The sequence below is a fragment of the Rhinoderma darwinii genome, chromosome 6 (genome assembly GCF_050947455.1).
Source record: "Rhinoderma darwinii isolate aRhiDar2 chromosome 6, aRhiDar2.hap1, whole genome shotgun sequence".
Lineage (NCBI taxonomy): Eukaryota > Metazoa > Chordata > Amphibia > Anura > Rhinodermatidae > Rhinoderma > Rhinoderma darwinii.
Window position 1 is genome coordinate 59,519,548 of NC_134692.1, and position 18,478 is coordinate 59,538,025.

General features: G+C 40.8%; 1 protein-coding gene across 4 annotated transcripts in view; it reads left to right on the forward strand.

Moving 5' to 3' along the window:
- The first annotated feature begins 12,872 nt into the window (after positions 1–12,872).
- NRP2 (neuropilin 2) overlaps positions 12,873–18,478 on the forward strand; it is a 125,134-nt gene continuing 119,528 nt past the window's right edge. For all 4 annotated transcript variants that reach the window (XM_075829838.1, XM_075829839.1, XM_075829840.1 and 1 more), the window contains exon 1: positions 12,873–13,313. In XM_075829838.1, coding sequence (XP_075685953.1) covers positions 13,241–13,313 — 73 coding nt within the window. In that variant the 5' untranslated portion in view covers positions 12,873–13,240. The remainder of the gene's footprint in view (positions 13,314–18,478) is intronic.

Sequence of the window (18,478 nt, forward strand, 5' to 3'; positions counted from 1 at the left end):
TGTCGACGCAAAAATACAAAGGTTATAGCTCTTGGAATGAGACGATGGAAAAACTTAAAAAATGGCTTGGTCATTAAGGTCTAAAATAGGCTGGTCATTAAGGGGTTAAAATAAATTGTATTTATTTGTGTGTTTGTGTTTTACTTTTTTATTTTTTCTAACTTTTACTTCACTATGGGGGCTGCCATTTTTTTTTTCATCTCTGTATGTGTCGATTAACGACACATACAGAGATGGAATACGGCACATACATCCCCATAGAGAATGCGAATGGGAGCCGTTCCATTCAATATGGTGTACGCCGTCTGTGTGGGAACGGCTCCCACACAGTCCAAAAGGAAGGTCTTCGGCCGAGCGACATCCGGCGCCATTTTCTTGTGGACCGGAATCCACGGCCGGACAGTAAGATGACTACTTCCGGTCGTGGCTTCCGGACTTGTGTTCAGAAGCAAGGACTAGAAGCGGAGGGAGCGGACGGAGCGGCTGAAGCAGGAGCAGGTAAGTTATATTTGTGTATGTTCGTGTTTTACTGTGTGATTACCACTGTATGTTAGCCTACTACACTGTGTATTCGCTCAAAAAATGGCGGCACACAGTGTAGGAGGTTTGAACATTCAACCCCCTCCTTTCTCCTGGCACTAGCCAGGATAAAGGAGGGGGATTAATTGAGCACACTAGAGTGAGTGTGTCTTCTCCAATTTTGCAGCATAAAGCAATGAGGTTGCTTTACCACATGCCAATGCTGCAATTTTGGGAATTGCTCCCTCTAGTGACCAGCACATGGAAATATTATAAATTAGAATCTAATTTATAATATTTCCTGACTTGTGAAATAATTTAAAAAAATTAGAACAATGTCTAATCATGTATGTACTAACTGTTTAACTAAAAAAAAAAATTTTAAAAAAAATTCTAGCGACATATTCCCTTTAATGAGAAAACCTATGTCCAATAGTCCCTAATCCTAGGAAGCCCACATATCATATCGTCATCTAGTTTATAACATCTTAGGCATCAGGAGGTTTGGCGAAACCCAATCTTATTGCTTAAAAAGAAGGAGAGTATTAAAGTCTACGTCACAACATAAATTGTACCATTTGACGGTCAAAAGTAGGTGAAGAAAGTTGGACAGAGTGTAACAAATTGTATAATTTTTCATCAGTAAAAACTCCCAAATCATGTTCCCACTGTCTCCTAGACTTGAAATGGTCTTCCAGAGGAACTTGATTAACAATAGGTTAATACAACAACCAAATTCCCCCCTTACAAGTGTTACAAAATATAAAAAAAATCCAGAATTCGTGAATCTTTGCACGTCTTTCACTATTTTAATTAATAATATCGGAATGTAAAGATTTCCGGGATTCTCCATTATATCATTACTCCTGCAAAGATCCAAAACATTGCTATACAAATGCACGTTGGGTTTATAGCTAATGCACCCGGAGGGACCTGGGAAGCATTAAATCTACAGATAAAGGATTTAATGAAGTTAACCTGCTGAAACGAGCAGCAAGCTTGTAGGAAGTGTAAGCTGTTCAAAGACATCCATTCTCTTCTTTTATGACCGCTACATTTATATGCTGCTAACTTTAGGCAGCTGGAGACCTGTTATATCCTTAGACATAGAGTCTGTGAAGAAAAAACATACACCTTCAAAAAGAAGCTTGCTCCCAAAGCAGTCTTACTTCGCCTGTGCAGTGGTAGTCTTAGACCTTTTAAATATACTGACAGGACATCCTGACATCCGCAGACTACGCCTAAGCAACTATATTAAAACTTCTTATTTAAATTTGCTACACAGAAAGAGAATACACTAAGGCTACATTCACACGAGCGTGACAGATTCACGCGCGTGTAAACTTGCGTAAATCTGTCCGTGTGCGTTGTGTTTTTGATCAGTGTGCTTTTCGAGTAGCATGTGTTTTTCATGCGCTCGCAAGCACTTTTTATCTTTTTCAATGTAATTGATGCGGATGTGCATGCGTGTGCTGTCCTTGGTTTTCACGCACCCATTGACTTCAAAGCGCTGCTAGGTGCCTGAAAACGCACCAATATAGGACGTGCAGGAAGTTTCACGCAACGGAACAGTTTCACAGCTCTGGCAGTGAATTATCTTTCACATAAACAATGGATCGATCATGTTGAAATCCGTGACTGTTCCCCAAACATGGGCCCCCTTTCCCACCGCCGCTCTGCCGTGTCTATAGTGAACACCACCTTTCTGTGCGATCATTGACAAATAGGTGTTACGATTCCTCTTGTCATAGGGCTGTGTCCCTACATACTGACAGTCTCAAACCATTGCTGACAGTATCTCACTGTGTAGGGAGACCTCCTCCTGACAAGGGGAATGGTAACACACAATTGTCTATTAGTCCTGGGTACACAAAGACTTTATGTGGAATACAAGGATTTCCTATAACAGACATGTCAGTAGAGGGGACAGATTCTCTATAAATCCAGTGACTCATAAGTGATGTCTTCTCTGATGGGAATCGTTCCCTTTTCTTCTCTTCTCCATCTGACACAGACCATTTTAGCGACTTCTCCTGATGAGATAATTTTTGCCCCTCGTTGCTAAAGCCATTTTCAGCCTCTATAGAAACACAAAAATTCAGACACCAAGGCCCAGGCCCATACATTAAAGGGATTGTCCAGACACAGACTGTTTTTTCATACTGATGACCTATCCACATGCCCGGACAACACCTTTTACTCAGAATAATAAATTCGGATCCCAGACCAGACTCTGGAACACATACAGTTCTCAGACCTTCTAAACTATTGCAGTCCCCAGACCAGACCCCCCTAAACAAATACAGACCCCAGAACAAGCTCCTTAAATAAATACAGATCCCAGAACAAGCACCCTAAGTAAATACAGATCCTAGACCAGATCTCCTAAATACAGACCCCAGACTTGACCCCTATACTAATAATGACCCCAAACCTGACTCCCTAAACTAATACAGACCCCAGACATCTAAATACAGACCCCAGACCAGAACCCCTAAACTAATACAGACACAAGACCACTAAATACAGACCCCTTAATAAAGCCCCCTAAACTTACACAGATCCCAGACCAGGCCCCTTAAAAACAGACCCCATAAACTGATATAGACCCCATACCAGACTCCCTAAATACAGACCCCAGTCCACTTAAACTAATACAGACCCCATAACAGACCCCCTAAATACAGACCCCAGACCAGACTCCCTAAATACAGACCCCAGACCCCTTAAACTAATACAGACCACTCGACTAGACCCCCTAAAAACAGACCCAAGACCCCTAAAGCTAATACAGACCCCAGACCCCTTAAACTATTACAGACCCCAGATCAGACCCCCTAAATACAGACCCCAAACCCCTAAAGCTAATACAGACCCCAGACAAGGCCCCTAAATTCAGACCCAAGACCCCTTAAACTAAGTAAATACAGATCCTAGACCAGATCTCCTAAATACAGACCCCAGACCGGACCACTTAAACTAATCCATCTCCCTTATGCTTACAAAGCAGCTCAGTCTTTTGTATGATGTCCTGTTGCTGTACTAGGACCTTATGTCTGCAGCTCCCTTTGCAGGACAGACACAATAGAGTTCTGTCACGGTTTTTGCCGTGTTTTGCAATGTACTTTGGGCGGCCATCCCCCGGGCGGCCGCCCAAAACGTCCCTATGATGATCCGCCATTACATAATTTGGTGGGTTCTGCCAACTTTCATCTAATGTGTATGGGCACCCTTAATCTCACCAAGTGGCATAGTGACCAGGGTCCCCTCACCACAGAAATTATGCTAGTGTCGCTAGTTGCTTTAGGAGGACAAACTTTATTACTTTACCGCTGCTGCATGACATAGCGGTGAGGGGGGCAGCAGAGGTAGCCCGACTCCCCCCCCCCCCCACATCTCCTCCTCTTAGAGTACATGCTCTGAGGCTCCAGAGATAAGGAGACATGGGAGGAGGAGTTGGGGGACCTCTGATGCCAGATACTGTTCTGTGTCAGGCAGCATAGACGTAAATTAATTACATTTGTAGTACAGAACTGCTGCACATGTCTTTGGTACAAAGTGTGGGCGTCATATGCGAACCCCACAATGCAGAGGATTATTTGGGGGCACAAAGGGGGATTATTACTATGGAGAGCATAAAGGAGTTTTATTACTTCCTGGGGGCACAAAGGAGGGCATCATTACTGTGGGACACAAAGTAGCCATTATTATATTGTGTTGGCACCATGGGGTAATTATTACTGTGTGGGGGCACTATTACTTTTTAGGGCACAAAATGGGGCACTAGTACTGTGTGGGACACACAGGTGGCACTATTACTATGTAGCAGACACTGAATTGGGAGAGGCATTGGGGGAAGAAGACACTGCACTGAGAGGGCGTAGAAGCAGGATTGGAGGTTTGTGTGCAGAGAAGAGTCGTGGCAGGAAGAAGTCTGAATGGAGTTATGGACCTGGATAGAGAAGAAAAGGGAAAGCGGATGACTACTATACACTCAGAGAAGACGTTACCTGTGAGCCACTGGATGTAACTGTTCTGTATTCATTTTCACTTGCCTTATAAATGAACTATCTCCGAGTTAATTATCTTCTTTTGGGAGGAGACATAACCTAGCAATGTGCCTGCCTGCTAGTGCCTGGGATTGCGCAAAGTCATGGCATAAAAGGTGCTGTTTCAGCATGGCTGAACCACAAGTAGATAAAATGTGGCCAACGCTGACCTTGCCTTACACTTAATATAAAAAGAACAATCACTTTTCTTATTTTTTTTATATTGAAACACATATTAATATGAATTAAATATAATAATTCATCTAATACAAATATTTCAAAGCCAGTTTGAAAGGTTTAAAACACTGTTTTTCCTTTGCACTGTACTACGTGCTATTAGTCTGTATTATCAGAATCTGTTTTAACATATAAGTAGAAGAAACGATAAGAATATGTTATTTTGCAATGTTCTTTTAATCTGAACTAATTTCATGTCACTTTACCAAGTTTGTTATGTAGCTTAGTGCCATTAATTTATATCCATTTCAGTCCACGCTGATAAACATTCAATAAATAATTGCACAGAGAAGTCCTTTAGCGCTGCAAAAAGCTATGTTCACCGTGAAGTACATTTCTGCCGTTAAGTTCTGTTTATTTTACCTGTTACTGAGACCTTTTTTTTTATTCCTTTTTTTTTTTATGCAATTTAATTTGTTGTGGCATTTCATAAGTTTATTCCCTATGCTTTTCTCTTTATTGGTCACATGCTCCCCCTAATGGCAATTTCTATGTATTACATCTAACTACATTGTCCATCTTCTCTGCTCTGAAGACAAGGAAAAGATCTGAATATTTTATTAAGAAAATAAGCAGATCTTAACATGCTCTTTTTTAGCCAATGAACAGCTAAACCCATATAACCCGAGAAAAAGAAATGCATGCACTTTTTTATTTAGTTGATTTGATTTCAAATTGGAATTTTTGTAAAATAGCATTTTTTCAGATAAGATAAAGATAAATTAGATTTAACCTAAATTAGGTTAAGATAAAGCAAACAATAAAGCGCAATAAACAAAAAATAATAATTATGGCAATGATGGCATATAAAGCAGGATCTTAAAAATTGCATAGCATTTCATACAGTACTTGAATATGAACTGGGGGAGAACCTGTATGACAGGCAGCCTGTCGTATTTAACAGGTGTAATGGGATGATAAATATCTTACAATATTGCACAGTGTCTGCTATACCTCCATATAAAAAGAAGATGCAACTGTTGGAGCTGTTGGTAATTGATTGAATAATAGGACAATTGTAATAATACTTTCATATGTCAAAACAATTGTGCAATTATACGGAATTTACATTGTAAGCCCCACCGGGGACAGTGAGTGATGACAACGATTTGTACAGCGCTGCGTAATATGTTGGTGCTATATAAGCAACAGAAATATATAAATAGGATAATTGATACATGACCTCCAATGTATCCTCATAGCTACAGAATATCATAAAAAAAGAACCAAATATTTTATATAACTGAGAGAAATAGATAAATTTACCCGAGAGAGTTCTATATATTCAGCAAAATATCAAAGATCTTTCCCAGCTAATAGTGTTTCTTTTCAGCTCGTTGTTAAGTGCCGATAATCTTTTCGCTGAAGCTCCCATGGCGTTTTTCTCTAGACCATCATCTGAGCTGGGAAATAAATGCCCCTTAAACACACTATAGCGTTTGATTGGCAGCTAAGCAAACAGAGTGGGTGTGAAAATTAGGCAGGTTTGAAAACTAATGACTTCAGTGGGTGTAAAGGCACCCATCCCTCCGGGGTCTTCAATGCTGCGAGGTCAGCACAGGACATTCTTTTTTCTTGTACTTAATGCTTTTCCTTAATGTCACAGTTAAATTAGTGGCAATAGGCCTCTCACATCTTACAGCTATTTCTGTTCTTGCATCATAGTATTGTTTAAAGCTTGCACAGAACTGCTTAGATACAGAACAAATACAGATCTGCACTTGCATATTTCATTGTGTTGTTAATGCCAGTGACGGGGTATATAGGGAATGTGATGTTTTGCTTTGTTTTGAACCTTATGATGGGTTTTAGGCTTTTCTTAAAGAGAAAAATACCAGTTATTAAAAAATCACCTTGTTGTACAATATTTCACTAGACCAAAAACTATTCGAAGAAACAATGACTGAATTTTGTATTACCTAGATATCTTGGAATGTGATTACCTTAAAGGGCCAGCGATATTTGGCTGGTGCAGTGAGCGCCGATCAACGAGACATTGATCGGCGCTCGTTTGCCCCTGTCACACGAGCTATGGATGTCCCCATACATTATTATCATGTCAGCAGCGCGTCTCGCTGTTTACATAGGGAGATGTGCTGCCGACAACGATAATATTTAACTTTTTTAAAACCATAGGACCAGCAGATGATCGAGCGTTTGCTTGTTCATTTGCTGATCGTTCCCATGCACGATAATCGGCCAGTGTCATGATCGTCTGCACAATAATCGGCCAGTGTAAAACCCCCTTAAGATTCAATCATACACAAGAGCTGAGGAGCAAATATATAGTCCTCTAAAGGTGCGTTTACCTGCTTCCATAATGCGTATGGTTGAACTCATTTCCATTTACAATTGTAAATATTCGTAAGCATCCACTTTCAATAGTCGATGTCAAAATTGCAGATTTTCAGGTACGCTAAAAATTTCAGTAGTAAGATCCGCAAATTGCTGAAAATGCAATCGCTTGATGGTCTGGATTTAAACCATCCATTTAGTCTTTATTGCCCCACATCTGTATCATGTGACTATGATTACAATTTCGCAATACCGAGGAATCCCCACATATAAATGTTGTCCGATTCTGCTAAAAACCAGTAGCAAATAGCCGCGTGAGAGAGAACTTGACGGACGTATTATCAAATCGTGTAAAGGCATCCTAAGCATTACTCAAAGGTAGCATAGCCCCCCAAAACATATACATTTCTCTAGGTCATGACCTAGCTCAAATGATCCGGTTCACCCTCCAATATTTTCTATAGATGCTAAAGGATTTATAAAAACCAAAATATCAATCATAGACAAATATTTTGAATCATATTTCTATATCTATAATGATAACAAAGATGTCATTATGTCCAGGAGGCATCAAACCAATATATCCATGTTCTCAGCTATAATTCAAACAGCTTTAGGCACCTCTCCATAGGGGTCTTTGATCTCTACTGAGTATTTATCTAAGCCAGTACTATTGTTAGGTCATCTCTTGACAAGCCATAGCATGTTTTACTCTGCAGCCTCCAGAATTTCCCATAATGATGTCTTTTAGGCTTCGTTCAAATCTGCGTTGTTGTATCCGTTTTAGCGGATCAGTTGAAGTTAAAAAAAACTTACAGACAATGCAACGGAAGGTAAAATATATTTGTTTTTGACAAATCAGTTTACCGGTGACAAATCAGTTTACCGGATCCGTAAATCATAGTGACATGTGAGAAGTTTGGATTGGTGGGGGTCCGAGCACTGAGACCCCTCCCCCAATCGCTAGAACGAAGCAGCTGAAGTGCTCGTGTGAGCGCTCAGCCGCTTCGTGTCTGTTCGGCTGTTTTCGGAAATAAATGTATCGGTGTACCGACTCAATAGAAAGCCTATGAGCCCGTACTCCGATACATCGGCTTTCCGGAAAAAGCCAAACCGACACGAAGCGGATGAGCGCTCACACGATCGCTTCAGCTGCTTCGTTCTAGTGATTGGTGGGGGTCTCAGTGCTCGGACCCCCACCAATCCAAACTTCTGACATGTCACTATGACATGTCAGAAGTTTGTCAAACGTTTAGCTACACTTTAACTGAGCACAACTGATGCAAAAATAAAACCTATTGAAATCAATGTTTTTTTTTACTCAAACATTAACATCCGTTCTTGTGGTCCTCTGATGGATACGCTAGAAAGGAAGCCACAACGCAGATGTGAACGCAGCCTTTATAGTACATACTGTATATTCGTAACATGAAATAATATACATGTTCGGATGTAGTCTATGAAAACTTTTTGATAAAATCAGAAGACACGAGGCAACCATATTTGAGTTTTTAGACCATCTAACGGGGGAGCCCCTGTTACTAGCTTTTATTTGTGGCTTCTCAATAGTAAGGGCCTGTTCACATCAGCGTTGCCCTTCCGTTAAGGGGTTCCGTCTGACTAAAGGCAAACTGAAACCTTAGCTTCTGTTTCCCTCACTATTGATCTGCGCTATTGATTCCGTAAAGAACAACTAAACCCTGTCGCAATGGTGACAAACGGAAACCATTAGCAACGTTTCCGTCACCATTGATATGAATGGTGAGGAAAACGGAAGCTAAGGTTTCAGTTTGCCTTTCCGTTGAGGGGTTAACCCGACGGAAACCTCAGACGGAACCCCTCAACGCAAGGGCAACGCAGATGTGAACACAGCCTAAGATACATCTTTCCTCCAATCAGTTTTATATTGTGTATAAATCCTATACAGGGTGATGCCCTCAACAACAGTGTTTTACGAATACATCGTGGGTAAGGTGGAGGGCCCAACTTCCGTTTTGGCTTCAGACTCTAAAAAAAAGAGAATGCGGTGGGAGACATGTACAATAATACTATGTATCATACATTTATGATAATTATCTGTGTATATGGTGTTTCTAGAACCAAAGAATGCAAATTCTGCTAAGAGTATGATGAAATTACTATCACTATAGCAGGGGTTTTCCCAGCAGAGCATTGGCTCATTTTTGACAAACCACAAGTATCTAGGCAGGAAAATGTGCGATTTGTAAGTGAACTGCATACCGTTCTGCAGTCTAAGGCTGGGTTCACACGACCTATTTTCAGGCGTAAACGAGGCGTATTATGCCTCGTTTTACGTCTGAAAATACGGCTACAATACGTTGGCAAACATCTGCCCATTCATTTGAATGGGTTTGCCGACGTACTGTGCAGACGACCTGTCATTTACGCGTCGTCGTTTGACAGCTGTCAAACGACGACGCGTAAAAATACAGCCTCATCAAAAGAAGTGCAGGACACTTCTTTCAGACGTAATTTGAGCTGTTCTTCATTGAACTCAATGAAGAGCAGCTCTAAATTTATGCCTGTCAGAGAAGCCTCGCAAACTGCGAGGAGGAGCATTTACGACTGAAACGAGGCAGCTGTTTTCTCTTGAAAACAGTCTGTCTTTTCACACGTAAATGCATGCTATCGTGTGCACATACCCTAACACTAACCGTCATTTTAACCAAGTCCTTCAGACTGCTACACGTTTATTCGAGAGGTATTAAAATGGTGTATGAGGTTAAAAGAAAACATTACAGACATAAATACACTACATGGAAAGTGAATATAGTCAAAAGAATGACATGACGGCATGGAGCCAAGAAGGGGCACAATATGTGGATGGGTTGTACAGTTTAAAATAAACTATTCTCTTAAGGGAAGCTACACCGTGACCCCGGCTTCAGAAAAACTATGCAAGGAGTCCAGAGGTCACAAAGTAAAAATGAGGGATATAAACATTATATCTGACACCAGCACTGCCATGAACAGCTGCCATCCTTAACTCATGAAACAACTGGATTATCTCACGCCATGAGGAATCTGCTTCATATAATCTTGCGCAGCTAATGTTATTCTAATTGCTGTTCTTATTGTTAGTAAAATAAAGCAACCCCACAGTTGGTTTGTTCACCCTAATCCTAAAGGATACCTGTCATGTAAAATATATAGTAGAGGAGAAAAAACAACACAAAGCGCACATAGTGCATCAAATGATAATGTAAAAAAGTCACAGATAGGTGATCAGTCCTGCTGACCTGGTTGGTTGTGCTAGGAGCACAACATCCTTGAAAGCGTGTTTTAAAATATTGCTGCAGCCTGGGTTCCGATCCGGATCCAAAGGGTCCAGTGGTAAATGGTAATTTGAGAAGTTTGAGGAAAAAACTGATATTTCCTGGCGCTGCTAACTGGTAAAACCCTTCTTGGGTAATGAGGATTTAAAACAAGCAAATGTAATATCAGATATTATTTTAATACAAACTTGTTTTTCCCTCAAATTACCATGTAAAATATATAGAGATACATACAGCTTTATAGCATATTGCAACATATAGAAAAAATAAATAAGGTGTGTGTGTGTGTGTGTGTGTGTTTGTGTGTGTGTGTGTGTGTGTTTGTGTGTGTGTGTGTGTGTGTGTGTGTGTGTGTGTGTGTGTGTGTGTGTGTGCATGTGTGTGCGTGTGTGTGTGTGTGTGTGTTTGTGTGTGTGTGCGCGTATGCGCGCGTGTGTGCGGTAATTCTACCCAGAGGTAAGCTTTGCCACCGGTGGAGTAACTTTCTCCAATCATGGCCAAACAGTAACTAGAAAGGGATCCATATCAAACACAAGATAGGCACCTCCTCAAGATGCAGACCCTCAATGAACTGCACCCAATCTCCCTCTTCCCGTTATTATTTATCCTGATCCCCCAACAAGTGTTTCTCCGCTAAGAATTTGTATGGTTACACTTCCACCCCAGTATGGCAGATCTTGGACTATAGGTAGGACCTTTCCCTAGGTGCTGATTTAGTTGACTCTTGATCGCACACCCATGGGCTTATTACAATGATGTATGCTGCTTTTCTATAGGTAAAATTGGGTTCTATTGGAACTTACCTTTTTTTTACACATGTTGCAGTACGTACAACGTAGGGTCTCATGGGTCCCCTTTAAATAATGTAATGTACTGTAAATAGCTTTGAATAATGGTCAAACCGGCCCACCAGAGAATCCTCTTTCGATCTGGGATATATGGTGACAATGCAACTCAGCTACAGCAGCGCCCATCATGCCCAGCAGAGGACAATTCCAGCAAAAGCTGGCAATATGGCAGATCACATGACGCTGGGGTTTATCATTTTTTGGGGAATTTTTCACAAATAACGCAGTAATTGTTTGTAATGGTATTGTCTTTGTGCTATAAGAGTATGGGTTACAAGCTAAGTAAAACTAGACATGCACTTATATGTACAGCTGGGGGGTGGCCCTCAGAATTAATTCTTCAGGGGACCCACATTACCCAAATCCATCACTGCCTCTAATAAAGACTGTTTATAATTCTTATTACTAGGTTATTCAGATATTTGTGTTCTGAAGCCTGAACAGCTCCAAATGAGAAGAAGTCTGCTGACCGGACACATGTGGACAAAGGAAACTAATACACAATAAACTAAATACTAACAGGTTGTTGTATGAATTAAAATGAGAGTCATAGAAAGTGTTAGTTTAATCTTAGCTACAGCTAAAAGTCAATTAAACCTCAAAACCCACTTTTCTGGGGCGTCCCAGTGAAGCTGCATCATACAGGACAAATAGCATGCATAGAATCCAGGCTATTTCTGCCAGAATGACTGCACAAAGGGCATATTTTGTGTGATAAATGTGTAACAAAGCTATAACTCAGAGGATATTTTATTCTCTAAAAGATCGGAATGCTTTCCTTGATGAAAGGCTTTGGAGTTGACTCAGAAATGACATCAAATGGACGTCTATTGTGTGCACAGAGCACTCATGGCTATTTCTGTCAGGGTAGTTTGCAGTGGTAAAAAAGGAACCAATTTCAGATTATTTATTGGGTATTGGATTCTCTAAATCTTTATGTCAATATCACAAATCCTCTCTGAGTATTGCGTTCCCTAGCATCTTACACTGGAGAACATGAGAGATGCCCATGATACAAATAGTCAGGAAAAAAAAGCACCAAGAATCATTTAACACATCACAAAACACTAGATCTTAACAGTCTATCTATTAAAACTTATGACATTAAGATATGTATGTCGATGCCATGTATGGGTATATATACCCACATATATAGTCTGTACGGTTCTCCACCTATTGTGCAAGTGCAACTACCAGCAGGCATTACACCTGTAGACTGTTGGCAGATGCTGGGAGTTGTGATTTCACAAAAACTGGAAAGATACAGGTTTCTGATGACTGGTGTGTATAGTCTTCTATACAGCACTACTTCTTAGGTGCAATTACTTTATTCATACAGTGAACTGGCTGTAGGTAACCCCAGTGCATTGTGCTCCTATATTCCAGGGACTATAATGGAGGTGAAGGGAACATGTTCATCTCCGTGCATTCTAGACCCTGGGACTGTTGCCTGGGGATGAGCTCCGTGCAGCAGGTAGATGTGGGGTGCAGTCACCCTGATCCTGTGCTCAGATCTCTCCCCGGCTGCTCGTGATCGTCTGCTGCCAGATAAATGGGATTTGTCAGTGCTGAGCTGTGATCAGTGACAGGGGGAGGGGCGGGCAGTGTGTAGCATTGGAGCTCTGCCTCCCTGTGCTCACTACACATGCTGCTCTCCCTGTATAAGGCAGCAGACACCAGGAGCTAGGCTCAGAGCTCACACTCTACACCATCCTCATAGGCTACCCCAGCCAAAGACAAGCACGGGACTGCTACCAGGGGACTGCACTGGACATTACATATTCTACCCAAGGAGCCATCATCCACTGGACACCCTGTAGCTGGGGGCAGGAAACTCTTCTGTAGCCCTGAGCAAGTGTGGATATTACAGCATATAGCAGGAATATCACCATCACCCAGGACCTTACTGGCATTTTGCACATGCAGAAGACAAGCATTGTCCAATCTAAATGACTCATTGACAGGGGAAGTGAAGACATATTTGTGTTGGTTCACAATGGATATCCTTGTGCTGCTGTTTGGAGTTATTTATCTGCACTTTTCAGGATGCACAGTGTCAGGACAAGAAGGTAAGCCAGAGATGATCTTGTATATGTGATAGTAGTGCAGGGTCTTATAGAAGCATGGATGAAAGACTCTGCTCGTCTCCTATCCTCTATGCTCTTCTGGAGACAGTCTCCTATCCTCTATGTTCTTATGGAGACAGTCTTCTATGTTCTTCTGGAGACAGTCTCCTATCCTCTATATTCTTCTGGAAACAGTCTCCTATCCTCTATATTCTTCTGGAGACAATCTCCTATCCTCTATATTCTTCTGGAGACAGTCTTCTATCCTCTATGCTCTTATGGAGACAGTCTCCTATCCCCTATGTTCTTCTGGAGACAGTCTTCTATGTTCTTCTGGAGACAGTCTTCTATGTTCTTCTGGAGACAGTCTCCTATCCTCTATGCTCTTATGGAGACAGTCTTCTATCCTCTATGCTCTTATGGAGACAGTCTCCTATCCTCTATGTTCTTCTGGAGACAGTCTCTTATCCTCTATATTCTTCTGGAGACAGTCTCCTATCCTCTATGTTCTTCTGGAGAGAGTCTCCTATCCCCTATGTTCTTCTGGAGACAGTCTCCTATCCTCTATGTTCTTCTGGAGACAGTCTCCTATCCTCTATATTCTTCTGGAGACAGTCTCCTATCCTCTATGTTCTTCTGGAAACAGTCTCCTATCCACTATGTTCTTATGGAGACAGTCTCTGGCTGCTGCTGGATGTCACATCTGGAGACAGTCTCCTATCCTCTATATTCTTCTGGAGACAGTCTCTTATCCTCTATATTCTTCTGGAGACAGTCTCCTATCCTCTATGTTCTTCTGGAGACAGTCTCCTATCCTCTATGTTCTTCTGGAGACAGTCTCCTATCCACTATGTTCTTATGGAGACAGTCTCTGGCTGCTGCTGGATGTCACATCTGGAGTAAATCAAAGGTTTAAAAATACTACAAAGCCTTGTGCGGGGCTCTTCATGTTGTGGAGTCGAGGATTCTCCCATGAGTTCTACCTAGAGTCCCACCAGAGTCTTATGAATCTTTAATAGGAACTTGATATTATTGCCAATTAAATGCATTGCAGGGAAGGTAGGGAGAGGGTGGCATGTATGAGGCATGGTGCTGGGGATTGGCAGCAGTGCCCTGTGCGTGTGATCCTGGCTCATGTGTGTGCGACATCGCAGGAGATAACAAACAGCGCTGGGCGCAGACGATCAGAGTCCCCGGTGAAGTGGCTGCAACTCTTCATGTGTTTGCAGTTTGCTGGAGATAAAGACACAGGGGAAGTCATAGAGAAGGGGCTACAAAGCACAGAAAAGGGAGGCAATAGCTCATACAGGTCTATCTGCACCAGGAAAAAAAAATAAAAATATATATATATATATATACACACACACACACACACACACACACACACACACACACACACAATATATGTGTGTGTCTTTGCTCATATTATGTGTCTCAAGAGGGAGGTATCATATCTGTGTAACTCCAGAGCAGATCGTAGTAATTTGTTTGCACCAGTAGAGATATATTAGAATTATTGCATTTCATTGTGTATCTTATCTGAGAGATGTTGTCCTATCTGTATATTTTCATAATAATCTATTAATGTAAATCAATGTATCTACACAAGAGAGAGAAATCTAAATATTGTGACACTGTAGAAACTTGTAGGATTGTATCTGCACCAGGAGAGAGATGTTCTAGAAATGACAATAGAGAAGCACACAGTCGTTTATCTGCACCAGCACATATATATATATATATATATATATATATATATATATATATATATATATATGTATATATATATATAAAATACAAAGCCTCATAGACAGGGTAAATAAAGTTCCCTACCACAACATACAGCCAAGGCAGAGATCCATCCTATCATTCCTAGTAACTAGTCAGATGTGTATTCTGCAATGAAGTATTGATCCCCATTATGTAGGGTGACACAGTACAGGATGTCACATCTCTATTCTGGGTATTCATCTGCCGCAATCAACACTGAGATCTTCTTTTAATAGAACTAGCAAATAAGATTAGAATCTATTGTATGAGAGTAGACTATGCTGCTATCTTGTGTGATGATACAATGTAACAATGCACACAAAGTCTTTAGGGGTAATGTTAATCTCTAATTCACACTCTACACAGTCGGATAAAATGAGATTTGCAAATCAATGGTGGACAAGACAAATTAACATATTTCATGACTTCATTGCCTTGTTTGCTACATGGCACTGTTTAGGTTGCCAGTGCCAGCGACCTGTAGTGTTGGGTACATGACAGCATAGTGTTTGGGACTGCATTGGCTCGAGGTAACAGAGCTGGGTCCCACTCTCTGCATTTCCTACTGACTATATTGGTTGTAGATTGTGTAACACTGGTTGAATACATGGTAGGCGTTGGATGGTTAGAAGCCTAATATCATCTCTTCTTTTCATGTTCGCCTCCCCCTTACACACTCCACACGTCTCCCTTCCAGCTAGCTTCCAGTGTGTCATGGGAGGAATAAAATATTAATCATGGTGGTGAGCTAACACTTCTTAAAGGATTCCTTCCTCTCCTTCCTCTCATACACAATGCAAATGTATTGTAGAGCTGACATACATGAAATAAATGCCAGCTATTGGAATTATAGCGAATAAGTAAATTTTTTATTTTGTTTTTTTCCCCCTTTATTTATTATATTTTGGTAATATGTAGCAGAAATCTTTTATATATTTATTTAAAAAAGAAAAAAAACAATTGTGTGATCTAATGCCATTCGTGTCACACAACCGTCTATAGAACTGCAGCATGTTGGTCAATCATTTCTACAGATATGTTCTTGATAATATGTGTAATCATTGATCAGTAAAATCCAATCTTTATCCGATCTTCAGTAAAATTGCTCCATGTATGACTACCTATAGAAGGCCTAACCAGACCAATTATGTGGCAGGTAGAGTACTTTGCGGGTGGCTTAGATAGGGGCAATACCCCACTGACCGTAGTATAGCTATAGCCCACACATCAGGGACTCCAAGTAACTCAGTCATTTAAATGACAACACATAGGGCTCAGCAATGACATGAAACAGCAAATTGCAGAACTGGCAGAAGAGAAAATGAGCCCTGTGATTTCAGAAAGAGGATTATCCATCTCGGTGTTGGAAAGGGGATTTCACAAGGCAGTGGCATCTTATGATCCCTGGCTAGCTAAGTGGCTTTGGCAATCATCCTTTTCTGACGATCCCCATGTGATTAAAAACTTTAAAGGGTAGAAAACACGCCTGGGGGTGCCTGAGCCATAAATACCCATCTTGTCTGCTCTCTCCACATCTCCGCACAGGGACAAGCAGCCCATTTTCCTTTGGCTGGATGAATTATGTTGTGGAATAATTGGATCATAAAGCCATGTAAGATTCTTATTTGATCAAAGGCCGGCCACCTGGCTTTCTATAGTGAAAGCTTATGCATAAACTGTCCCGATTTTTGCAAGTCCCCTGGTTTCACCTAGAATAACCCACCGAGTTCTCCAGCATAATATACTGATACTGGCACCATGTAGCTATTATTGGGGATAGTACAGGAATGATAGAGCCTATGATACAACAGGTTATTCCCCTTCGGCCGATGATATACTTAGATATACCTAAATGATTTCCACTTGAGTGATCTACAAGCTTGGAAGCTCATTTCTGGGCAGCAGATTTAGTGTCTCATCTTACTGCCCCTCTCAATCATTTATATTGTTATCACTTTATTGACCCTCTTTGACTACTTTAAGGTCATACACAGTGTCAGAGTCTTATTACTTGATACCGATAGATAGGCAGAGTTCACCCAGTAGAGGTTGCATTATGGATGATCCTCCTCATCTACTGATCTTCCTCTTCAGCCATGTCAGAAAGATTGATAATGGTGGGGGTGTCCTGGTCAGCTGAATGGTTTGGCAAACAAATTGGTTATCTCAGTGATGTAAACTTGCTGGGTGGCATATATGTATGAGACCGATACTTAATCCATTTGTCAAATAACTAAAAGCAACAACTACCACAGTGTTTAAAGCATTGTATCATACCAACTTGTGCAATGAGCTTTTTGTTCAATTGTTACAATTTTTTTGTAGTCTAGTTTTCGCCAATTATTGTTTTAAATGCATGTTGTGGAGATTGTATAATTTATTTTTTTTTTTGTGCTGCCCTACTGGTATATGTTCAGTATAGATGGCTTCTACTTTATTACACAGGGGACATCCCGTATGCCATTTACTGATCAGTTCTGTAATGAAGCTCCAGGAATAGAGCGGCTCTGTCCATACCATGTGGAGACCCTCCTCACTGTGACATTCTGGCTAGATTTAGTTTTCACACTTATCTGTTCTCATTAAGCCTGACAGCTGGGTCCTGGTTAACCCATTTATTACCATGGAGCAAAAGGCTAGGGGACATCTGGGGTAAACCATTTAAAGCTTCCTTTGGGAGATCCAAAAAAGCTCTTCATCCATAGAACTGTGGAGAGCTTTCCAATAGCAAAGCATTGGTGGAAAGGGTGTAACATAAATTCCTACCAAGCGGGTCCATTGCTAGGTAGTGTCGAAGCACTACAAATACCATATGAAGTGAGAATTTCTGAGAATGTCTTTCCTTCTGTTTAGGTCTTAATTATTGGCATGGTCATTATTTCTGTTATAGGATTCATGAGTTTGGTTGTCATCTCCTTTTGTTCCTGTTCTGGATATAAACTTCTTATGATACCCATAAAGTTACCCTTGGTTTAGTTAAAGAAAGGATCTGACAGAAGCAACGTGAATGGGCCTCCCCATGAAATATCTGTAATGTTCACCAGATCTGATGTACTGTCTTGGGGTAATTGTTAACAAAAATACTTTTAGCTAAGCTTCCAACATGATAGCTTTACCTCTTGATCAAATATGCAGAAGCGACAATCTAATAATTGTGCGCAGTCAACGGTTTCAGAACTTAGAAGATCTTCTGATAAAGGAAATTCAATACTTTGTTAAAGTCACAGCGCCACCTAGGCTTTAAACCGGTAAATGTTTAAATTCTAGGGAGGGGCAGCACATTATGGCCAATGTATGCAGGTTGGTTTGACTAGCAGTTAGATTTTTAAATTTTTAATTAAATTGATCTGGTCAAATTTTTATTTTTTTTACACATAAAAATACAACTACAAGGGTTG